Here is a 24,949-nt window from a genome sequence, read left to right on the forward strand (position 1 = left end):
TTGAAAGTTGCGTGGCGAAAAAAATTGAGAAGTGTACTACCCACGTGACAAACACGTCACAAAATTGTTGAAGCGTGGCCGCTCTCATTCAGAAAGACGAGAAGCAGTGTTTTCAGCGAAAAACGAGATAACAAAAAAAGCGCAAAAAAGAACAAAAAAAACGCAGGTTTCGCTTTTACGAATGAATCAGTCACTAACTAGTACGTTCCTACGTCACAATCACGGAGCTCGTAGTAAAAAAAAGATAGCGCTAGAGATCACTGTTTGAGGACGAATATCTCCGCCTATACTGGACCAATTTTAATCAGCAAAGTATTTTTGGAATCAATAAAACGGTCGCTTTATGAATTTACCATAAAAAATAAAAGTGACGTGGGGTGTGTTTAGGCCCTTTAAACAGAATCCACGTCTTCACGCAACGTTCCGCTCCGATGACTTCGGTCGACGTAGCAATCTTAATGGTACCCTGTCGGCCTGTCACACTATTATTGGGCACGAATGGGATATTTTGATCCATTATTTTTTGACTACAGACATCAAGTACGCGTAGAGAGTAACTACATTTGTGACCACCCCCTACAGCGGCATGCCGCACACCAAAAATGTGAAGGGCCAAAGGGAAAAAAGAGAGAATAATTTAAAGTCTAAAAAAGGTTTTTGTTTAATCTCGCTTTGTAGACAACTTTTTTATATTCTGAATAAAATTTCGTAAAGTTTTCTTCATCTTTGGGGATTCCCAGTATGTGAATACAGGATGAAAACAACACGTGATCTAAGAGTGGCGGGAAAATAAAAGCTTAGTTATTGCTTCTGTTAGTCATATTTTCATCAGCACTGTTTAGTATATAACCCACTCGAAACACTGATTAAAAGCTTAGTTGGTCAAAATGAAGCGAAAGGAAAAATCTCAGAGAACTTTAGGCGGCAAACGAAGAAAAAGTTCAATCAGCCCTACTCCTTCACGATCTAAAGATACCGATTTCATTAGTTTAATGTCAAAAGTGGGCTTCAAATTCGACGAAAATGGGAATAAGATGATCACAAATTCTACCGTTGTTCAGCAAAAATTGCTTGAGCATTTGAACAAAAATTCTGACGCAAAGATAGACCTAAAAAAGTCAATTTCAAGCAGCATGTCTGACAGTTTTGAAAATGAACAATTCTTTGTTCACTGTTTACTTCCAACTGAGTTGGTTACAGTGGAGGATGGGCTGGACATGGATTCATCGCAATTTTCCAACAACATTCAGGTTGGTTTAATGCTCTTGCTTTTTCAAACAAAGATTTGTGCAAAAAAATATTGTGAAAACAATCTTACGTGCAAAATCCCACTGCTTTACATTGTGAGCATGTTTATCCTTGTGCCAAACACTTTTCTTTATCCATTTTACAAAAGATACTGTTTAAATTTTAAATTAATTGAAATTGCAGGACAGCTTAGTAAAAGTCCTGTTAAGATGCGAACCACTTCAAAGTATCGTCATTGAGGCTTTGCTACAAAAGTTTCCCAATTACACTGACAACGAAAATGTGCAAGTCAAGTCTCTCATGCACCAAGGAAGTGTTCAAAGCATCGTCAACATTCCACGTCTCATTCTAAACCAGCTACGTTGGGTGAATGTGATCCATAATGCTGTGTCTATTGCTGAACATCTAATTGAAATGGCATCTCTTATGCAGTCGGCTGTAAGTATGGGATAGTATTCTACCGACTAAAGTTAGTTGGTCGCGGGTATTATTAATTATGGCGTTTTTTCAGTCGGCAGACTAATTTTCTGTAACAAGTGTTTAAGCGACTGACTAAATTTATGACACTGATCCTAAATTCCAATTTTATATGTGGTGTTGTCTGATGTTTTGGTCTTCTTCAATACAACATTTTTAGTATGCATTATCAATTACATATTTAAGAGTTAGTTTTATCATTTAGCATTGGTATGATAATTTATAAAAGGCTAGGCATCGTATAGAAAACAGGCTAAACAAACTGGTGCTTAAACTGCTTATAAAACCTAGAGGCCTTAAATGTGATGTACTAATATCAGGTTATCTACTTGGTAATAAATTTATTACTTCAACAGGCAGCATGTGATATGATCTGTTTTCTACCTGACTTACTGGTGTCTGATAATGATCATTCTGAGATTGCAACAAGTTTATGTAATTTGCTCAGCTCTGGTCCGGAAAACATAACCCCGGCTGTGTTTGACGCATTGGCCAATTTAGTGATATCAGATTCTGTGGCAAAGGACATACAAGAAATTGCGCTTGCAAATTTAACAACGGCTGAACTTAAAGATATTCCAATAATTGTGAAATATCTTTTGAAGTCAACTTTAAATATTCAATCTACAAAGGAAGTATGTTTTTGTTGGTTTACTGTTTTGTTAAATTTTATTGTATGACAATTGCTCTAAGTGTCTTGCTCAAGGTAACATTCGCCCAAAATGGTAGCAACGGCGAGCCTTGAACCTGTTACCTCTGGGTTACAGGCAGGCTACTTACCAACTGTGTTTGGTCCTTCGAGAACCTAACAGCCAAAAATTGGGTTTAACAAGTTGTATAACAATATATATAATAATATATATTATATAATATTCCCCTTTCCCCCTAAACAGCATCATCAGTCTCTTTTTTTTATTTAATAAAAGCAAGCAAATAATTTATTTAATAAAAGCAAACAAATAAGAATATTTGCTACATACATCTATAAATTATAGTATATATATAATAATAATATAATAACTTCATTTGTCTCTTCAACTACTGTAGCGAAGATTTAGAAATATTTTAAACAAAAAGACATCTATTAACTTCATGCTACTTCACCAAGGTGATCTCGTCACTTCGGCCTAACATCGATTTTAGTGTGTTGACGCAATCTTCATTAGAGGAGGATGCAGCATCCAGTAAATCAAACATCACTCTAATTGCAGATGTTTTATTTTCTGCCATGAAGTTCCACAGCAATGTGTTTTCCGCTTGGATTGCCGTTTTGGAAAAGGTGACGTTTAGTTTTTATTCCTAAATGAATCACCCACAAAGTAACATACATGGTAACTCGTAAGCTGGCACGAGGTGCTAATCCCGTGTGATAACGACTGTCGTTTTCCAGCCACGCGAGGATAAAGTAAGTTACATTCATTCATATTAGATTAATGATTATTTTCTGAAACTTATTTAGACTTGTATTGTAAAATATAAATGTCTTTGGTTTCTTAATAAGTGTTCAATAGCCTAACAAAGAGTTTTTTTAGTATTCTTTTAGTTGATTTTTGTTTTGTTTTTATGTCTTTATGAGTTACATTCATACTAACATAACATTATTTCAAATATCATAATCTTAAATATTACTATTTTTCATAATTTATAGATCCCACTCATAGCGTTTTTGAAAAATGAGATTTTTAAAGCAAGCTATTTCATCGCTAACCTTTTAAATGTGTTTTAAACAATAAAAAAAATTTACATGTTTTTAACTGTAAGCATGTTTTAAAAGCTGTTGTTTTGTCATTGTATCCAATTCTTGTCCTTTCGTTTAAAATATTTCTAAATTTTTGCTACCGTAATCGAAGAGACAAAATAGCTATTATAATATTATAATTGCAAATTGAGTAACAAAAAATCTCAATACAGATTGACAAACCACAATTCAATGTTGGAGACTTGGTCAGTTTGCTTTTACTCTGTGACGTTCAAAACACAACTCACAAGAAAAATGCTCTTACCCTACTACATAACAAACTGAAATCGGGGCAAATTTCGGACAAAGTTTTCACTTCAACGTTTACAACCTGTTCCTATATATTAGAAGCTCATTTTAAATCAATCTCGAAAACAACCCAAGGATTGGTAACTTGCTCGTTATTTTAATGATTTTGATATTTTTTGTAAAGTTCAGTCGAAAGAACAATAGCCTATATATATACGAAAGTAAAGGTAGAAAAAAAGTTTTTCAGAAAATGTTTTTTTTTTACGTAGTCCACAAACTGGTGTGTATGTCTTGACAATGTCAATTAAACTGATGACCTAATATATTATATTAAAAAAATGTTCTGTATCATGGAGCGTGTTTTTTTTGTAAACAGCATATAACAATTATATCTAAACCAACTTCAGAACTATTTTAATTTTAAAAATGAATCCGAAATTTATTTCATAAAATTTGTACTAAATTTTTTTTTCCTATTTGAAATACAGCCATTTTATCAGGTTTGGAATTCGAACCCTCAGTTAAAAGAAACAGGTTCATTGATGTATAAACTGTCCCTACTTCATTTGGAGCCTTACTACAAGCAAGAGACACTCGGCTTCATCATCGAACACATCAGCGCCACGAATGCATCTTCCGGGAATACATCGGAAGCGGACACAGCACTAGACGTTCTACGTGAAGTAGCACAAGTGGAAGTTGGTATTTTGCTCCCGTATGCCAGTTATATAAGCGATTCACTCACAAACATGGATATCATGAATCTATCACAGGTGTTTTGCACATTTTTTTTTTCTGTTTAACCTGTAATTTGTAGCAGTAATAACATTCTGAAAAACAATGATAGATAAATAACATAATACTAACTTAGCAAATCATTTTTTTATAAAATATATATGAAGTCAATAGGACAGCTTTAGCACATAATATCCAAATATCTTGGTTGTGTTTTGAACAACTACCAACAGTCAATTAGAGTTGTTAGGATACCTTTTACAATTCTTTGAATGTTCTTTGTTTACTACCAAGTAGGCGAAAAAATAGAATGAAAAGGTGTCCCTTCTCCCCCACCCTGCTATATATATATATATATTTATATTTATTTAAACAATAAGTAACATTTTCTAATTCTAGGTTCGAAAATCCTACAGAATCCTTTGCTACATGGCCTTTACTGATAGCACAGATGCTTATATCGTTGGCATGAAGGATGAATTACAAATGATGCTTCGTAAACAATTAACTAATCTCAGTGAAAGGTTAGGTATTTATAATTGTAACTTCATTTAAATGTCTCAACCTGTTATATTGCCCATTGGGCAAAGTCTAAATACCCAAGTGCAGTATATTGTAGTTATGTTGATTATGAAACAGTTGTATTAGCTGATTTAAGCCACTGTTAAGATTTTATATAATACAGGGAATCAAGGCAACAAAGGCACTATTTTTATAGTAACCAAACTAACGTTTTTTGGAGTTTGTTATTTTCGGTTCTTCGGATATGTTTTTTTGCTTTAAAAGTCATTGTGAACCAGCAATAACATGTTAGTCCATGTAGATTGCACCAACCAAGTGGTCACTTTTTTTGTAACTTACCTTATTCTCGCGTGGCTGGGGAACGACAGTCATTATAACACAGGTATCATACATCTCGTGCCGACTTAAGCTGAGTTACAATGTGTGTTACTTTGTGGGTGTTTTTTTTTTTTTCATGTACGGATGATAATTTGGACAATCCATTAGTGATCACTGGGTTGTAGCAATTTCCGATAAGTGTCTTGTCCAAGGACACGTACGCCCACATTGGCAGCAGCGACAAGCCTTAAACCCATTACCTTGGCTTTTGGTTACAGGCAGGCGCACTAATAAGTTGTCAGTCACAAAGTAATGTGCATAGTAATTTGTAAGCTGGCACGAGGTGTACGAAACAGAACACCCATGTTATAGCGAATGTTATTTCCTGTCCCTAAGCAAGTTATATTCATTTAGATTCTGTGTCTTCGGATTTATAAAAAAATTATTTTACAGATATCAACATGTTGGTATTATCGGTTGCTTAACTTCCCTAATTGCGATGTCTCAATCAAACAAGAAGAAAGATTCAAGTCCAGCAACAGACATACAAAGTCTTTTTAAAACACTGAACTATCTACTAGGAAATCAGGCACACTCCTGGTCCTTGTTCTATGATGAAATTTGCATTGCTTGTAAAAGTTATGGTAAATTACCCAGCCAACTTATCAAGCTATTAAACAAGCATGCTCAAGAAAAATTGCAGCTGCTTTTTGTAACTGACTGCGATCAGCCAGCTTCAACAAGCAGCCACAGCCTAGAAACAGGTTGCAGGTTTGGTCTTTCATCTGATGATAAAGATTCTGACGTGGCGGTGAATCTAATTCCAAATGCTGCAAGAATAAACGATCAGTCAGTCATGCTTTGCTCTCTGTTCCAAGCCATTGCAAGCTTGGAGAGAATGATTAAAGGCTCCTTAGATAATATAGATGCACTACAGTGCTGCCCTTTGGTTATGTTCAGTTCAAAATACGAAGAAAAAACAGTTTTTCGATCTCTAAACAACGAGCAAGCCACCCAGGTTCTAGATGGTTTATTTGCTTCAATAAACTGGATTCGTGAAGTCCTTGGGATATTTTCGATGGAATGTGATGACGATGCAGAAAACAACATTCTGCTCCGGTTAAAGAATGCATGCGAGATACAGTCAATACTAGAACATCTCCTACCAACAGCTCCTACTTACACCCCACCGTGTTCCAACAACAATTCAGTTGTACATTCAGCTCCAAAAATGAACCAGACAATTTCATCCAAAAGTCAAACCAGTTCCTCGACTCAAAAACTCCAGAAAACTCTAAACCAAACTGATCTTCCAACACCGTCAGCTGCCATAAAATCCCCAAAAGCTGCTAAGAAAAAGACTGCAGTTGTGCCACCAACGTCAAAAGTATCTTTATTCAGCTCCAAATACATTCCTTATCTGAGGGAGTTGAACAAAGAAGTGTTTTTCCTTCTTAAGCACCCTTTGCTTTGCAACCAGTCTGAAGCGGAAAAATCAGGTGAGATTTTCTCAATTTTAATTCTTGCTTAACTAGTTATAATTGAATATTATATCCTTTTTTGTGCACATTTATATTTTAGGACATATTTGTAAGATATTAAATTGTTTATGCATTTATACGTAGAACTTTTGGGTACTCTGATTTTATTTATGGTTTATAAGCATACCTTGCAAACCCATATTAATTAGGAACCTATGATTTAGGGTATAACCCGTACTTGACCATGGTTAAATTATTCTGGCGGAGTCCGGCGCATGGCAAAGTGGTTAGCGCGCACGCCTGTAACTAGGGGTGATGAGTTCAAGGCTTGTCGCTGCTACCATATGGGCGTATGTGTCCTTGGGCAAGACACTTAAAGGCAATTGCTCCAACCCAGTGGTCACTAATGGGTTTTCCTAATTATCAGCAATGTTCTTGTAGTTTCAGAGCAAGACCATCTCGAGCCTCAACATTTGTTGTTTCTTTTGACTGATTTAAATTTTAAACTCCACCATCGACTTGGTGGCTCTAAAGCCCCACGTAATGGTCTGGAGCGACTTAGCGAATGCCCGGTGCACGAAGTGGCAAAGTATGCAGTAAAACTCGTTCCACATTTGTGCATTCATTTGGAGAAAATTTCAAATCATTTTAAAAAGGTATTTTATTATGTTTATTGCCTTATGAAAAAGGACATTTTATGTGGCTGTCCTTTTTTGGAGCCCTGATGATATTTCTTATTATCTTAAAAAAGATATAATCGTTTTATAATTAGTATGTAAGTATGTGCCCGTTAATAGTCTACAATTAATTGTTTATGGTCACAGTTTTAACCAGTTTAACACATTTCTGCATAAATGACAAGAAACTTTCTGCAAAAAAACATTTTTATTTTGTTAAGATATCAACTGAATAAATAAGTAGAAGAGAATAGAAATTAAAAGGCACAAATGCACTACTAATGAATATTACTTAATAGCTAAAGCTTTACCAAAATCAAGTTGTTGTTTTTTGTTTTAAACGAATTTTCCAAAATCGAGTTAGTGTAATTTTATAAGAATTTTGTTTTATTCAAATTTTGCAAAGTCAAGTTAATTTTTAAATTTTATGAGAATTTTTTTTGGGGGGGGGCAATTTTCATAATCTGGTTAATTTTTGGATTTTATGGAATTTTATTTATTTTGCAATTTTTTTAAAATCAAATTAGTTTAATTTTATGAGAATTTTGTTGCTCAGAGAAACATCTCCAATGCTTCCCAATCCAGCAACACCAGCTTGTCATCAACTCACTCTGGTGAAAATCTAAAGCAGTTCGAACAGTTATCCAAATGCTACGAATGTTTGCTGGAAATTCTTGTGGAAATTTTTGATTACAGAGATATAGACGAAGGAGCTGGGTAAGTTTTGTATTTTAGAGAGTTTTTTTTAATTTTTTTTATATATATATATTTTTTTTCATGCATTGTAATTGCCATTTAAAGATGTAGTTATATTTAGGCAAGTGGTTCTTAGCCTTTAATACGTGTATAAAACTTTTCACAGTGGTACCTTTCGATCACCTTTGCACATCTCCTTCTCTTTCCATACACAAATTTTAATTTTTTGTTGGTAGTTTTTTTCAATCATTGAATTAAATTTGAAATTTTTTTGTCAGTAATAATTTTTTTGTTGAATTTTCAATTTTTTGTTGGTTTGTTCCTTTAAAAGTTTAAATTATTAAATTAACATTTAATCCGCCATCAGGGAGACACTTCTTGACGGAATCCTCAATCATATAACGAACAAATGTAAACCAAAGCACAAAAAACCCGACCCAGTTGTTAAAACCTTTATTTACACAAAGCAATTCGTCGACACAGTTCCCACATTTAACGCAGCATGTACGCTGCTCAAGTTATCTTCAAGTATTCTTGGCTTTGCAACAGACAAAGATGTCGCTGAAACTAAATGCAAGGACATGGCTGTAAGCTTGAGCGACTGTGCTGTTGGGTTTTTACAACAGGAATGGTCAGATTTACAATCTGCAGGTAGATAGTTGGATTTGTATTCCAATTATTAATGTTTGTCAAATTTGAATAAAGTCGGTTTTGTTTAGTTGCCATTATGGGCGTATGTGTCCTTGGGCAAGACATTTTACAACAATTGCTCAAACCCAGTGGTCACTAATGTGTTGTCGAAATTGTCAGCCATACATAAACCAAAAAAAATAAAAAAAAATAATTACCAACTAAGTTACATACGCGGTAACTTATAAGTGGGCACGACATGTATAAAACAGAATAGCGCCGTATTAAAAAAACTTTCCTTTCCCCACCATGCAAGGTTAAAATATTCAAAAAGTTTTATTACCTTCATGTATAATTTACAATTTTGCTCATTAAACCAAAATAACATACTATAGCATATGCTGGTAAATTTGTGACATAAAACGGGGGGTTATCATCCAAAAAATGAACATACCTACCCTGCATAGCTTTACCCTTGATGCAAAACTAACCAAATACCCAACACATCCCAGCGGGCTCCCAGTCCAACCACAAGCTCCTTGCAACCATGTTCAATCTCCATTTGGAACCAAGTCCTGATGTTCTTGAAAGCATTGAAACTTTCCTACAAAACAGTCTCACTCAGTTGCTTGGGGGCATGCCTCCCGATTCTGAAGAAGCAGAGCCGATAGAATACAAATGCATCAACAAGTCAAACTACTTTGTCTTCTATAAGGGTACAGGATCATTTTTGGTCAAATTACTGTTTTTGTCGACCCTCAATTAAGAAGAGTGTTGTTGTGCCAATTTTGGAAAAGTTTTTTTATATTTATTTTGTTACTGTATCAAAAAACTTGGATATAATATTAAGATATATTTATGGATTTTAGCAATAGAAGTGGAAGTGGTAATAATTTAAACAGTTCTGACTATGTTTTTATAGAAACAACCGAGGTATACTTTATATTAGATATTCATTTATTTTTTGCCTTTTTTTTCATTTTCCAACCTTTTGTGATGATTACCCACTTTTTGTCACAGGAATGATGGAAGCTTTGGCAACTTTCTCCTCTCGAATCTCACCACCTTCAAATAAAAACAACTCGGATTCAGAAAATTCTAAACTTCTCAAAAACTGGAGTGAAGTTGTAAAAGTAAGTCATGTTTTCTATATATATTACAATAACATCAATTAACAATTTTTTTTCCATAACAATTTTTTTTCCCTTTGCATTTGGAAATTGCACATTATTATCTTTAACAAGTATTATTTTGAGATCCATTTATAATCTATACAAGTGTATGTTATTGAATGTCCCTTGCTTTATCCACGCATGGCCGGAAAACAACATTTGTTAATATAATCGTCTTGCCCAAGGACACATGTCACATATACCCACAATGTTAGTAGTAGCGACAAGCCTTGAACCCATTACCTCTGGGTTAGAAGCAGGCCTGCTAACCGCTTTGTCACGGCGCTGAACAGTAACTAAATTTATTTAACTAAAGTCTTGCATATTACTTCGTATTGATATGAAGTAGTTACTTCTACCACCAAAAACATTAATATAGGTAGTATGTATTTGTCTGCTTACTAAAGTTCAATTAGTAGTTGTTTAAAGGCTAAATATGGTCAATTGTAATTGAATTGACGGTTTTCTGTACCATACTTACACAATTATACTTGTACACAATTCTGTCAGACTCATATATTAAAAAGTTAATAAATATTATCTACACCCAGTTTTCACATAGTAAACAACATATGCATATTCAGGAATATTTTAAGTTTTATTTTATAACTCAGGTATTGGATCTTTTAATTCGAGTTTTAAAATCCTTCCCAATGAGAGTAATGTTAGCACCAGCGTTAAAACACGCAAGGATCATTGTTGAGGTAATTACTTTGCATCTATTATCACTTTTAACCTGAGGTGGCAGAAAAACACATTAGGCGGCTCAATTTTAATTTTTTACACTGCGTTATTTAGTCAAAATTACAACCAGGAAATTGGTTTTGTTTCTTAGAAATGGGAGTCCTAACTATTCCAGTGTTTTCTGCATTTTGCAAGTTTAAGAAAGTCTACCTATAAGAAATGTAATTAAACGTCACGGCCTTTTCAACCACAGTCGTTAACTTATAACACAGGTGTTCTGTTTTTTACACCTCGTGCCAGCTTACAAGTTACCAAGTATGTTCCTTTTTTTCATGAATATTTATGTTTTGTTTTTTACTCATAGGCGCCGAGTACGCGTAGGCGCGGAGGCGGCGCCTACGTACGAAATAATAGCACGGAGGCGGCGCCTACGTACGAAATAATAGCACGGAGGCGGCGCCTACGTACGAAATAATAGCACGGAGGCGGCCTCCGTACACGAATTAACAAAAAAATATGTATTTTTACTAAATTTATTAATATTTTCGTATTGTTCTCATAAAAATATACCATTCCGGTAAAGAAAATCAAAATTAACGACGTGAAAATAAGAGAACGGATATTTAGGCATGCGTTGACCGCATGGTACTTGGTCATGCGTTGACCGCATGTGCAGAATCTGTTATATAGCTGTTACGTATGCGTAATTGTCTTATTTACGTCACAATCGTCACTTTGAACATGTGGTAATCATGCTTGGAACAGGTTAGTAACGTTAGTTTAAACCAGGTTCAAACAAACGTTGTTGATCTATCGTTGTTAAATGATAAAGGTAGTTAGATTAATATTCATTGTAGATAAAAGTATTCATTGTAGATGGAACAATTCTTTACTTGATCGCAAACGTTCAACTTCAAACCTGTTTTCAAGCTCCCGCTGGCTAAATAATCAAGGGGACAATCGCTATTATGACGCACACAATCAACGTGTGAATTGCCATTATCTCGTAATTAATTGCCAGGTCAAACAATCGCTATTATGATGCAATGAATCCACGTGTGAATCCCTACTATTTCGTAATAATTATGCTGCTTGGCTGAGGAAAACATCGTAAATATACAGCAGTGCTACTTGTGGAACATATTTAGGTTGTTTATTACCGCCTACATTGTTTAGAAACTTTAGAGTAGGATAATATCGTCTGTTTAGCCCGTTGGTTGTTCTTCATTTTCTAAGTAGCTAACATTGAATGTGTTGCTTTGCCTTTGTACGACGACGCGCGAAAAGGCTAAACTACGACGCACGTGAACGTTAAACTACGACGCACGTGGACGTTAAACTACGACGCACATGGACGTTAAACTATGACGCACGTAAAGGTCAAGTAGAAAGCACGTCGCCTCGAACGAACGATTTATATATTGGTCAATCTTGCAAATACGCACGGGGAAAGGATCAACGCGTAACACTGACGTCCAGCGGTGAGCAAGCGTAAAATAACGTCAATGAAACGCCGAAGTGTTATGACGTCACGATTGTGTTACGTCATAATAGGCTCCGCCTCTGCACTACATTTCAAAACTCGGCGCCTATGGTTTTCTATATATATATATTATTCGACTGACAATGTAGACAACCCACCAGTGACCACAGTTTAAAATTCTTGCTACTAAGTACTAGCATTCAGTCACATCTGTATCCTTAGAAAATATGGTTGTAATAATTGTTGTAAAATAACAGCGATTCATCAAAACTGGGATTCCCCTGTGTGAAGCAATGTTCAGAACACATCAGGATGAAATAATCGCTTTGTTAAAAAGGATTCAACAAGTTACACGCCAGCTTCAGAACGCCGCATGCCATGCTAAGGTACATCTCATGTCCTAGCTTCTTTAACGCTTTATTTCTTGGGATTTAAAAAAAAAATCTTTTTTAATTATTTTTTTTATGTGTTGGTATCAAGTAAACTATTTTTTAACTATTTTTTTTTATGTGTTGGTACCAAGTGTAACTTTGTGGCAATTGTGGGTGATTGTTTTGGGAGTACTTTTATACTGTTCTGTGTGGCTGGCGTGCTCTTTCATTCCATTACAAATACAACACATATATATTTAAATTTGACAATCTTAACAGTTATCTAAGGACACCATGTTGACAAACCATGTACCAGCGTTACGGAGATGTTTGGAAAGTTTCATATTTCGAGTGAAAGGAATCTTTGTCTTGCATAATTGCCATGAAGCGTTCTGGTTGGGGAATCTCAAAAATAAAAATCTCAAAGGTGGTATTTGTGTTTTAATGAGGTCTTTTTTACCTGACAGTACTCTTGAATGTAACTTATATGTTCTTGCGTAACAGGGCACTACAGTTATAACACCAGTGTTAAAATGATATTTTAGAGTCACCATTAAGTAATTCTGTAAATAATCTTTGTTTACTACCAAATGCGATGATAAGAGAGAATGATACATGTACCATCTTACCCCACCTTATAATACACCCATACTTTAATACCTTGAACTATAAAACTCTCAAGTATAAACAAGCAACGATAACAACATCACTTTTTTTGACAATAGCGAAGACCATGTTTCTTAAAGATCAAAGAAAAGTAAATCAACAGCAAAACAACAGTTGTTAAAACACAATACGGATAAAAAGTTTGAAAACAGTGTCAGTTAAAAAGTTTGGCTGTTTTACCCAATAAAAATGGTTTTTGACAGTTTGAATGTATAAATCAATGTAACTTACTTTATCCTCGCATAGCTGGAAAACGACAGTCGTTATAACACGGGTGTTCATACACCTCGTGCCAGCTTACGAGTTAGCAAGTATGTTACTTTGTGGGTGTTTTTTTTTTTTGTTGTTTTATTAGTTATTTCTATTTTTCATTTTGTATACAATGTAATCCACGACCACCCACAACAGGGGAAGTGATTCTCACCCAAGCTGCCCCGTCCGACTCGGACGATGACGATGCCAGTGACGTCACAGTGACGCACCCTTTGCGTGACGAGGAATCTTACAGTGAAAGTTATTAGCTATTCCATGACTAACACAAAAACGAAAAATCGGTAAATGAATTGCCTCTCTCTATAACGTAACTTTCTAAATGACATTTTATTTAGATTTAAATACACCTACAGATAACGATGACGTTGAGTCTCTTTATTTTTAGATTTTAACATTACTCAACTGTAAGCTGGTTGTCGCCAACAGATATCAGGAGGGGGTTTTTGACACTTGATTACAGCTATTTCCTTTTCTCCTACTTTTTGCCATGCTTCATTTTCTTGGGATTTGTAAAAGAGTTTTAATTGTTCTTTTTATTTGTTCACTTTGTGTACTCTTGTTCCCTAAATAAATTTGTGTAAATTTGGAATTAATATTACATGACACTTATTTATCCTCTAGTGCAAACAGTCGTTATACCACGTGTGTCTTATTTCAAACACCTCGTGCTTCTTACTGGTTAGTAGTGCAACTTTGACGGTAATCGGTTTTAATTTTTCTCATGGCTGACACTTCGGACAACTATTTTTGTCCTAAATTTGTACAGCAGCAGACTATTTCGTTGTTTTTTTATAACAAATCGTTTATGATTCGTTTTTTTTTGTTCAAGCTTTTTTAACATTGTGCGTGTGAGAAAATATTTTAAGCTAATGATCTGGCTAAAAAAAGATAAACGTTTAAAATGCAACACACTGGCAAGTTATTTACGCCAACACTTCAACGTGCAAGTCAAATCGTTATCAAGTTAAGTCGGTGCGACGACAAGTGAACGTTTCCCAATGCCTTTCAGTGATGTTACACAGAAACCGGGATAGAATAAATCCAAATTTGCATTAATATTTAGTTTCGGATACATTTAAACAAAACATTTGAAAAAACAGCAGATTCTAACTGGGCGTTCCTGGAAACCGCGATTGGGAAAACCACGAACGTCTGGAATTAGGAAGGTATATATACATCGTTGCTTTTTGCCTATCAACACTTTCCAGATGTTACACTGGCAGTAACTTATATTTCGCCATCTGCTTCTTACGAGGCAACTGTTCTATATATACGTTACCTGTATTCAAGACTTTGCTATGAGCGTAAAATTGTATCTGCTGCTCATAAGCGCGTGTTTTTGGTGCGGTGGTAAGTAATGATTTCATTAATGCTTTTCTTCAATTTTGTTTTTAATATTTTAAATATCATTTTTATTTATAGGTTGCTGTTAGTATTTGTAGATTGCGGAAAAATATAACATTTTTACATTTTAGTTTTTCGTTCTGTAATTTAACAGTAATCAAAAAATTATTTACCGAAATATATACCTGTAGCCTCACGGCGTTAAAAGATCGTTGGTAATTGTTTAAAACACGATTAGAAAACGTGTTTTTTTAATCAATTTTGTGTTAACCTATCCCATCTTACCCCCCACGGTACTGCATATTGTAGACTAACTTGCATTGTTTCGCTTATTCCAAGTTATGTTAGAAGCCACAAATAGCTGTTCAGAATTAAACAACTAAAATTCAGAATATTGAATCGATATAGACCATATCGGTGTCGGTCTACACATGGCCATGGTCTACATAAACTCTAATTTATCATACAAGCAACATAAGACTCAAATTACAATAAATAAATGGTCGTTAAACAAAATCTAAAAGTAGGTAACAGTCGTTATTAGTATGCCTTCCGTATTACTTATGTTAAAAACGATTGGATATGAACTTTAATTTATCATTATCGTTTTAGTGTATTCTCAAAGCGGAAGCAACCAACCATGCCCTACGACTTGCCCTACGTATTCTAAATGTTCCACGAATGGAACTTGCGAGTGCGAAAGCGGGTTCTTATCTATGTCCGGCAAATGTGGTAAGCAATTTAGTTGATGTGTATAAGCTGGAGATTTTTAAAGCTGTTTTTTTATAAATAAAACGTTTGTCATAGTATTCTTAGATTTAGCTTCACGTTTTATAAAATTTTGTAGAGTGGGGAAAGATGGGACACCTTTAGCACATAATATTATGTTTTAAATATTTAACAACGGTCTATGGGAGTAGTAAGGAATCGGTTTTATAATTCTTTGAATTTTATTTGTTTACTGCCAAATGGGTTGAGAAATAGAATGAAAAGGTGTCCCACCTCCCCCCTCGCACTACTATAAGACCAAACTTTTCATTTCCTGAACAAGCTCTATTTTAAATAGTTTTAAAACCAATTTTCTTATTTCGATTACAGTCGCGGACATTTTACTCGAGTGCAAATCACACGAAATCACAATTCAAATTCAGGAAGATGTTTTCAAAACGGCCAAGTTTAACGTGGACACTGCCGTCGTTGGTGGTAATACTTCATGCACAGCAACCGTACAGGGGGACAACATTATTTTCAAGTTCGCCAATGATGATTGCAGCACAACAGTCTTGGTAATGCCTTGTTTCATTTTTTCCAATAAGAAAACTGTATAATTGTTTCATTAAAAAATGTTACCACATATAGGGAAGATAAGACACCATTTTAATATATTTTCTTGTTCTAATTAATAGTAAACAAAGAACTTTTAAATAAATATAAAACCGTTTCCTCTCGACTTCCTAGACCGTTGTTAATTGTTTAAAACACGATCAGGACATTTGGATATTATGTGCTAAAAATATCCCATCCTACCTTCCTACCCCAATCTATTATATACTTTTTAGGCGTAGAAGTCTTAAAGCATTAAAATTTATATATGATATCAGAAATTTACGTTTTAAGTTACTAAATTGCTCATAAATGGAAAATATTTGTTACTCTTGCAATAAATAACGTTGTTTACTTACCATTAAAAAGTCGCTGACATCTCGCTTCGTATAATTGCATACCTGATTGGACAGCCGAGTTTATGCTATGTGAAAATTGTACTTTTATTTACCAACCAAGTTTACAAAACATACTTTGTCTGTTAGTAAACATGTAGTTTGTTGTAGAATCCCTACTAAAAATACTCACTTATTTTGTGTACCACACACGAAGATTGGCACAAATTGCCCACAGTTGATGCCAACGAAGACAAACAACGTTGCATTGAACAATATTTTATGCTTTTTATAAATACAAAACCAACTTTTATTGTTATTTCCAGAGAAACGATACTCACACCAGTTACTCCAACTTCATCCAAACTAGCGCCACAATAGAAGATAAAATTACGTACGGTTCTCGTGGCAGAATTCCGTTCACATGTGTTTTCCCGCACACGTCGAATATTTCAGTTGCTTATAACGTAGGTTGTGGGTTATTGTTTCAAACTTTTACGTCTCTATAGATATGTTATGTATATAGATATGCCAGCGTTCAATAACGTTAAACATGTTAGAGCAGGGGAAAATATTATCGTAAGGTCGGGGAAGATGGGACACCTTTTCATTCTACCTACTCGTCCCATTTGGTAGTAAACAAAGAACATTCAAAGAAATATAAAACCTTATCCTTACGACTCCCACACACCGTTGCTAATTGTTTAAAAAAAAACAATCAGGATATTTGGAGACTATAGGCTGTGAATGTTCCATCTTACCCCATAGACTCTAATATGTCCCGTCTTACCCCATAAAATATATATTCCGTTATTTAGGCAAGCAAAAAAATTTTCAAAGTTTAAACTCATTTGCACGTATTTTAAATTTGTCAATCCCAAAGATGCGCTTGTTTTACGTATGTGTAAATATAACTACGTATTGTTTTTTCAGGCTACACTTTCCATGAACCCCTTACCTGACGTTGCGCCAGTAACGGGCAAGTTTGACATCGATTTTCAGCTCGTTAAAAACGACTACAACACTGTTCAGGGTCGGAGAATTTTTTTGGTAAATATTCTGCTTAAAGTAAGATAAATATCCGTTGACTGATTTTTGTTTTGTTCAGACCAATGAAACGCTGTACTTCAAAGCTTCATTGAACAATGCGGACACTGATCAGTTGCTTGTTTTTGATCGGTGCTGGGGGAGCCCCTTTGTGGATGGTTCGGATAATTATGACCTAATAGACGACGGGTACGACAAATATTTTTCAAAAAATACTCATTCTGGACAAAAACGACTCTATTTATTGACAAATAAATAACCCACATAACAAATGGCTACCTTGGTAGTTTGTGTATTTTAAACGCGGCCTTTTAACTTATAGAGGTTACTAAATCATTTAAGGCTCGTCGCTACTACTATTTGGGACGAATTCGTCCTTGGGCAACACTTAACCGCAATTTCCCAGTGGTTCAGTGGTCACATATTGGTTGTCTAAGTTATCAACCATAAATTACAAATAAAAAAAAGAATTACCCACAAAGATACAAGCGTGGTAATTCGAAGGCTGGTACAAGTTGTATAAAACAAAACACCCGTGTTACATTCGTTTATTTTCATTTTACTTTACAGTGTTGAGCAATAATTTTTGTTCATAAATCCTTTACTTATTTATAGATGTCCTAAGGACGCCGTTGGTAACTCAGTTAAAATTAATTCCAACGGAGTGGCTTCGGATTCATCGTTCAGTGTTAAAGCTTTTAAATTCTCTGAGTCTGGACCTCAAGTTTACGTGTTTTGCACAATCACGGTGTGCCATAATAATTCGGAGACGTGTAAACCGGTATGTAGTTTAAATATCTTTTAATTTATGTTTTTGCATTTTTTTCTTAGGTAAATAATTCTGTTTAACGATGCAATATAGGCGAATAGTAAAAAGTGTTTTTTTTATTAATACGACTATAAAATATACAGGTCGTACACTTGATGTTTCAAAGCTTTTTCACTTTAATAACATCAATTAATTAAGACTCGAATAAGTCCCAGTATCAATTCGGATTTTACCAACAACAGTAGTTTCACTGGTCAAGTTTGCCTGATTTTTTGGGAGAAGTATAAACTATTCTACCATCGTGTTGCGCAAGGTACCACGGCCTACTAGAGATAGTAGGCCGTGAAGGTACACCTATGTAACATATAGTAGGATGGGGGAAAATGAGAAATCTTTTCATTCTATTTTCTCGTCTTATTTGGTAGTAAACAAAGAACATTAAAACGATATAAAAACCGTACTTTCACTACTCCCATTGACTGTTGTTAATTGTTTAAAACACGATCAGGATATTTGGTTATTATGTGCTGAAGTTGTCCCGTCTTCCCCAACCTACTATATAAATTTAACTGCAGAAGTAACGACGATTCTGTTTAATTACGTATTGCGTGTTTGTTCTTTTCTCGTTTTAAGTGTAAATGCAACTTAACGTCTGATATTTACGCCAATGTGCACACAGAGTTGCAACTCTAGAAAAAAACGACAAAGTGAGGGAAATGGGTTATCAGACAAATCTAAAACTTCGGAACCACCAGTTCAAATGATGATCGGCCCAATGATGTTTAAAGAGCCGTACGTTTTTACAGATCAGAGCCCTTCTGGTCTATCACAACCATCTTTATTGCTTGGTACGTTCGTATTGCATGGGCCTCAGTGTATACATTGACTATAATAGCACGTTGTCTGTGCTTGGCCACCATAGGCTAAAACAGACAGGCAGTGTATATGCATTTAGAACAGCTGTTAAATAAGCATTATTCTTTATATATAGGACTTTAAAGCAGTGGCAGTTGTAATACATACATATTATGGGATGGGGAAAGATGGGACACCATTTCATTCTTCTTTCTTGTTCTGTTTGGGAGTAAACAAAGAATATTCAAAAAATTATAGAAAAAGTATCCCTACGATTCCCATAGACTGATGTTAATTGTTTAAAAGACGATCAGGATATTTGGATATTATATGCTAAAGGTGCCCCAATACACAACAAAAACACAACAATAAATTGTCCAGAGATGCATGAATAAGCTAGAACTGTACATTTAACCATTTTATTCTTTTTTAAAGATCCGTTTATTATGGGACTGATTGCAACTCTGGCCGCAATAATCTTTATCACTTGTCTTATCGTCCTCATACTCGTTTGTGTGAGAAGACGCCGCCGACAGAAAGAAAAGGAAAATGCTTCAGATATGGTGGAAGGAGTCTATTGCAAGACAAAAGGAATCTTTAACTCAGCTTACCTAGAATAGCCTTGGTCGCATATTGCCTAGTAGTCGTGTATTAAACATAGTTTAGCCTTAGCGTATATATTATAACTTGTTTAGCATGTTTTCCGATCGACTCGTGTTCTTATTGATAATCCAGAAAAATAATGTGTTGTTCGTGTGGTTGTGATGTTTTCTTCAGATATCTATACTGTATAAATCCCATACAAAATAAAACTAATATCCCATATATCAGCTTGTAATTTTTCTGTATTTTATAACATTTTAAAGTTTTATTTTATTTAGAAATACGAACGGTCAAAAGTGATCGAAAAAGTAGCAATGAAATGCTTTTGAATTAATCCACGATATTTATTTCAACGAGATAACAAAAAATGGCGATGTAGTGGGGTTGGGAATGATGGAAATCGTCCCATTTGTTAGTAAACAAAGAATATTTACATAAATATATAATCCTAGCCCCGAGATTCTATATAACCGTAGCCCCGCAATGGTTTTTCTTTGCTACCGGTATCCCATCTTACAACACAGTACTATATGTTTTTCTGCAACTTCAACAAAGTTTCATTTTTTTTAAATTTTTCTTTAAAAATGTTTCAATTTTTTTTTTATTAAAGTTGTATCATCAGATCATGTCATTAATGGTTTGTGTAAAAATGCGCACAGTCAAAAAACATTACAAACAGTTATCCAAACATCCCTCTGAAATCGTCTTCTTCTTCTTCCTCTGGCATCGCTCTCTTACTACGCCATCCTCCCCACCCTCCTCTGCGACCTCCTGGTTGTCGGCTGTAAATCAATTGTTAATCGATATGGTTTATGTTTAAATGTATAGTGAAGTCGGGAATATGGGACACCTTTAGAACAAAATATTTAACTATTCTGATCTTGTTTTAAACAATAATCAAAGGTCTATTGGAGTCGTGAGAATACAGTTTATAATTCTTTGGATGTTCTTCGTTTAATACTGAACGAGACGAGAAAATGAAATAAAAACGTGTCCCATCTTGCCTACATACTAATACGTTTTTTTGACACCATAACATGGGGGTTACAAAATTCTTTTATAAATCGAAAGTATTTTTTGGTTCTAGTTACGCGACCTTCTACATTAAAACTTGTAGGCCTATTATTCATAATTTGAAAACAAAAACACGACTTTATATGACACAGATGCGTTTTAATCACCTTTACCTTAGATTTGGTCCTGCTGGGTCCGGCTTTAACACAGGTTTAAGTTCTTCGTTATTTATTTTAGTTTTCTGAGCTATAGAGACTTCCCAGCAAACGAGAATTGCAAAAACAAGCACCCACATTCTGTCCATATTCTCAAAAACTTTATAATCCTAAACCGTATTGTAAAAGCAACCAAATGGCAATATATAAACGAGAAACAGCGGGTATTTAATGTTGATTGACTAAAACGCTATCTTCTGTACAGTTAAAGTAAAACTTTATTGTTGCCTGTTTTCACAATTTGAAACAGTGTTTTCGTTTGTGCTTTATAAGAACAAAGGTACCGCCATTTCGTTTCCTGATTTGCAGTTTATCCCGTTGCAACAATGCTGTACGTGGAGTAATGTTACAGCGGCGACATCCTGTTTTGCTGGCTTAGGAAGTTCGTTGGGAAAACCAGTGACGTATTTTCTACTTAGGCTGTGACGTGTTATGCAGTTTTACAGATTAATTAGCGTCACAACAACGTTTCAGTTTACGCCAGGCCTATTCTAACTTTGGTCTGAACACAATCACAAGTTGTTTATGATGTTGAACGCACAAATGTATTGTTTTGTTTTTTTACGAAAAACTACCAGATTGTAGAAACACATACTTTTATTATGCAAACGGTTGTAATATTTACAAATTCATTAAACTTAAATTTTAATCACTGCTAAAACATAGTTTTTTAACTGTAGGATTTTACATACAAGATTACAGGTTAAATAGGAATTTAGATCAACGTGAACGATTCTGCGCGACTCCTCCAAAAAAAAATATGTTAAAAATTTATCGCACGTTACAGGGTCATTCGTTTAATTACATACTTCATGCCGGGAAATTAATCAGGTCATTTTCATCGTTCACTCTCATTTGCTTATAACCTCGATCTTCGTTCCATGGCCCCCAGCCTTCTCGACGAGTAGTTTGTCGACTGACAAATGAAACAAAAACGGTACAAGTTAAAAGTAAGCGTTAATTTATCATGTAGTAGGGTGGGGCAAGATGAGACAAGTTTTCATCCTATTTTCTCGTCCCATTTGGAGAAAACAAGGCATATTTATAGAATTATATAACCGTAGCCCTGCGACACCAAAATAGCGTAGTTAATTGTATAAAACAATATAAGAAAGATGGGCTTTCGATGCAAACAGTATTCCATTCCATGCCATATAGTTCTATATTACTACTGTGCTAACGTTTAAACTTTACCTTTTTTCAGGTGCAGAAGGCCTCTGTGGAAGAGACTTTTCTCGATCCCAACCCGTTACGACTGATGTAACACACATACCAATTATGAAAACCAAAATCCAAGTTTTCTTTGTCATATTTAGACAGTGATTAAGTCTCAACGTTTCTGATGTAGTATGCAATTGATTTGAAACCTGGCTTTTATAGGAAACACCGCACGTTGGGGAATTTTGTTTCGGCCAAGTCAGCACATGTAATACAATAGTGTTTACCAAGTAATATGGAAAGTTCCTGAAGTGAAAACGCCGCTGTCAGCAGGAGCATCCACGAACCGCTGATTTGCATTATGATTGTTTTCATATTATTTTTCTAGTTTCTGCAAATAACTAACAAGTGCGATTCTTTGCAGCGTTTTGCTGCAATGCAGTCTTTGATTTTCAGTTCTTGCGATATAGACAGGGAAGAGGAAGATAGGACACCATTTCATTCTACTTTCTCGTACTATTTGTTGGTAAACGAAAAAACATTTAAACAATTATGTAACCGTATCCTCACGACTTCCATAGACCGTTGTTAATTGCTTAAAACACGATCAGGATATTTGGATATTCAAAAAGGTGTTCCGTCTCCCCCACCCTACTATATAAACCTGTTTACTTCGATTAATTTTTATCCATTATCGTGATTGGCCAAGTCGATATTTTATTCACGCATACAAATATACCCGGCCAACTTAGTTAAAACATGCGCCACCATATTTAAATAAACAATTAAACTTTGGATAAATAAAGTTATGTACACGCTGCTAATGAGCGATAATAAAATGATACATATTAGTATTAAGGGTGCTACACAACTTCCAATTTCGCAACAGAAACAAAACTCTTGCGTCAAATATATATAATTTTTTTTTTTTTTTTTAATATATAATCACACTTATTTTACTTAAGTGGAGAACATGCGACAGCTAGCGGTTCCATGATTTTAAATTGAACCTGTGAGGCTTTCTCAGAGCTTGCATGAACCCGACGTATGTATAGAACTCTACCATGGCCCATCATTAAGATGTAATTAGGACCAGCCATGTAAACACATATTGGGTCAAACAAAGTTGCCAGCGTATTATTTCGTATCTTCCATTTTTTCACCGAACAGGAGACCAACATTTTCAAGCCATAACCCTTTATAAGCTTACGGGATAATTTCTGACCCTTTAAAAAGATTTCGTTCGTCTTCGTAGCTATTGCGCTGACAGTTGGTTCTTGTGTAGTACTAGCGTCAGCACTGTGATAATACAATTTCTCGTTAGCCACACAATTTTATAATAATAGTTATCCGTAATATTGTCTATTAAAGTCAAAATTATTTACATCCCGTTTTACTTGTTACAACGCGCTTTTAAATTGCGAGAATATGGTTCAGTATTAAATAATCTTTGAACACTAAAGGGCACAACGGAAGAAAATAAAGCAGTTGCCATATTACCCCAAGCGACTATCTTACCCTTTATTTTCTTTTATCTGCCCCTTATCTCCAGGGAGAGCTTTTGGCATTGCTTGTGGAAAAGTAACATCGTTTCGAACGACAATTGATTCCCCGTTGTTTTGGCTTGTAAACTTGTTTGTTTCAATATATGTGGTCAGGAATACCGGAATTTTCTGAACTAGATTTAAACGTTCTAATACTCGAAACACATAAAGTCTTCTGTTGTCATAGCTGTAGAAACTGTTGTTCAATTTGATCACAGTCATCAGAGGCAGCTCTTCTACACGCATCTTACCATAGTAGATTTTTTCTATTGTCTTGTTCACCGAATCCCCACCAAAAAACACGCTATTAATATTATCTTGAGTGAATCTAATATCCGACGGAAGTAAATAAGTCAAGTGGTCCATACTGCAATTGCGCTCATTTCGAAATAAGACACCCGCTGCAATAAAGTTATATGTACTCCGCCACAAGGGGTTCCGCAAATATTTTTACAATACGTTGCGCAATTACCAATAACGTTTTTTTGCTCGATAGCAAACAAGTTTATTCGATACCGGATAGATTTTACGAACATCAGTATTTTTTTGCCAATGAACTCACTTGCAAATTACGATTGGTATTTTCGATTTACTTTAGTATGCATTTTACATTAAAATAAATAAGATAGACGTTTAATCAACGTAAATAGAGTAAGGATATTCGAATCATTTTAGTTTCATGGCAGCACTAGGAATTAATTTTCCTTGACGGGGAACCCCGAAATGACAATGGGTGTTCTATTGGCACAAGTTTGAATACACAATAGACATATTATTCCTATACTGTGTATATAGTGGGCTGGGGGAAAATGAGACACCTTTTTATTCTATTTTTTTCGTCCCATTTGGTAGTAAACAACAAAAATAACCAAAGGAATTATAAAACCGTACATCCACGACTTCTATAGATCGTTATTAATTGTTTAAACACGATCAGTATATATATTATGTGCTAAAGGTGTCCCGTTTTCCTCCACCCTACTATATTAATGTGGTACAAGCCTATATGTTAACAAACCGTATATGATGCGCCCTATATGTAAAGGAATACTTATAAAAATTTAAAATGGCGAGACCGATGAACAAGATTAGTAAACATGTAAAATTAATAAAAAAATGAGCTTATAAAACTGGGTAATGTTATATGCTATTATAAACCCATTGTACCGAACTAACTTTATTGATACGCTAAACAACTGATACGAGAGAATTTATTTCTTTTAAGACCACCGGCGCGGGCACCACAAACAGAAGATATTTTTTTGTCGGGTATATATATTTTACTTGATGGTGAGAAGTTCTTGTGTGCATAATGATGAGAA

At 34.9% G+C, this 24,949-nt stretch overlaps 3 protein-coding genes and 2 long non-coding RNA genes across 7 annotated transcripts; 2 read left to right on the forward strand and 3 right to left on the reverse strand.

The window, feature by feature from the left end:
- Positions 1-114: 114 nt before the first annotated feature.
- LOC149740525 (Fanconi anemia group D2 protein-like) lies at positions 115-14,013 on the forward strand. 2 transcript variants are annotated; one of them, XM_089871971.1, is made up of 18 exons: positions 115-1,250; positions 1,432-1,686; positions 2,082-2,360; positions 2,834-3,004; positions 3,637-3,852; positions 4,213-4,485; positions 4,847-4,971; positions 5,741-6,786; positions 7,210-7,424; positions 8,002-8,162; positions 8,509-8,792; positions 9,284-9,487; positions 9,792-9,904; positions 10,558-10,647; positions 12,368-12,496; positions 12,761-12,908; positions 13,556-13,701; positions 13,806-14,013. In XM_089871971.1, exons 1-17 carry the CDS (start codon positions 888-890, stop codon positions 13,666-13,668), a joined length of 4,185 nt encoding a protein of 1,394 aa, XP_089728097.1. In that variant the 5' UTR covers positions 115-887; the 3' UTR covers positions 13,669-13,701; positions 13,806-14,013. The 2 variants fall into 2 exon arrangements, with proteins under 2 accessions (XP_089728097.1, XP_089728098.1); XM_089871972.1 differs by lacking the exons at positions 13,556-13,701; positions 13,806-14,013 and adding an exon at positions 13,394-13,525 and having other exon boundaries at positions 559-1,250.
- Positions 14,014-14,609: 596 nt separating this feature from the next.
- LOC149740526 (pancreatic secretory granule membrane major glycoprotein GP2-like) lies at positions 14,610-19,918 on the forward strand. The gene is made up of 9 exons (XM_089871986.1): positions 14,610-14,770; positions 15,377-15,496; positions 15,863-16,050; positions 16,749-16,889; positions 17,356-17,472; positions 17,531-17,658; positions 18,085-18,250; positions 18,918-19,086; positions 19,529-19,918. The coding sequence occupies exons 1-9, from the start codon at positions 14,719-14,721 to the stop codon at positions 19,711-19,713; spliced, it is 1,266 nt and encodes a 421-aa protein (XP_089728112.1). The 5' UTR covers positions 14,610-14,718; the 3' UTR covers positions 19,714-19,918.
- On the reverse strand, positions 15,857-16,742 carry LOC149740527 (uncharacterized). Its single transcript, XR_016384375.1, has 2 exons — positions 16,447-16,742; positions 15,857-16,084 (listed from the first exon to the last, which is right to left on the reverse strand). It is a non-coding gene; the product is annotated as an uncharacterized LOC149740527 (long non-coding RNA).
- On the reverse strand, positions 19,528-21,184 carry LOC149740528 (uncharacterized). Its single transcript, XR_016384372.1, has 2 exons — positions 20,884-21,184; positions 19,528-20,478 (listed from the first exon to the last, which is right to left on the reverse strand). It is a non-coding gene; the product is annotated as an uncharacterized LOC149740528 (long non-coding RNA).
- Positions 21,185-21,504: 320 nt separating this feature from the next.
- LOC149740529 (uncharacterized) lies at positions 21,505-24,094 on the reverse strand. Of its 2 annotated transcripts, XM_089871997.1 has the most exons (4): positions 23,602-24,094; positions 22,120-23,382; positions 21,735-21,841; positions 21,505-21,671 (listed from the first exon to the last, which is right to left on the reverse strand). In XM_089871997.1, exons 1-2 carry the CDS (start codon positions 23,991-23,993, stop codon positions 23,040-23,042), a joined length of 735 nt encoding a protein of 244 aa, XP_089728123.1. In that variant the 5' UTR covers positions 23,994-24,094; the 3' UTR covers positions 21,505-21,671; positions 21,735-21,841; positions 22,120-23,039. The 2 variants fall into 2 exon arrangements, with proteins under 2 accessions (XP_089728123.1, XP_089728122.1); XM_089871996.1 differs by having other exon boundaries at positions 21,505-21,841.
- Positions 24,095-24,949: the final 855 nt, after the last annotated feature.

Source organism: Ciona robusta, chromosome 2, assembly GCF_009617815.1.
Source record: "Ciona robusta chromosome 2, ASM961781v2".
NCBI lineage: Eukaryota > Metazoa > Chordata > Ascidiacea > Phlebobranchia > Cionidae > Ciona > Ciona robusta.

Bases quoted from the DNA above. Each gene is read 5' to 3' on its own strand.
- LOC149740526 (XM_089871986.1), top strand. From the start codon at position 14,719: ATGAGCGTAAAATTGTATCTGCTGCTCATAAGCGCGTGTTTTTGGTGC. The intron at 17,659-18,084 runs GTACGACAAATA...ACTTATTTATAG, and splicing joins TATGACCTAATAGACGACGG to ATGTCCTAAGGACGCCGTTG. The intron at 18,251-18,917 runs GTATGTAGTTTA...ATGTGCACACAG, and splicing joins ATTCGGAGACGTGTAAACCG to AGTTGCAACTCTAGAAAAAA.
- LOC149740529 (XM_089871997.1), bottom strand. From the start codon at position 23,993: ATGGACCACTTGACTTATTTACTTCCGTCGGATATTAGATTCACTCAA. The intron at 23,383-23,601 runs GTAAGATAGTCG...GTATTATCACAG, and splicing joins CAGATAAAAGAAAATAAAGG to TGCTGACGCTAGTACTACAC.
- LOC149740525 (XM_089871971.1), top strand. From the start codon at position 888: ATGAAGCGAAAGGAAAAATCTCAGAGAACTTTAGGCGGCAAACGAAGA. The intron at 9,905-10,557 runs GTAAGTCATGTT...TTTATAACTCAG, and splicing joins ACTGGAGTGAAGTTGTAAAA to GTATTGGATCTTTTAATTCG. The intron at 10,648-12,367 runs GTAATTACTTTG...GTAAAATAACAG, and splicing joins ACGCAAGGATCATTGTTGAG to CGATTCATCAAAACTGGGAT.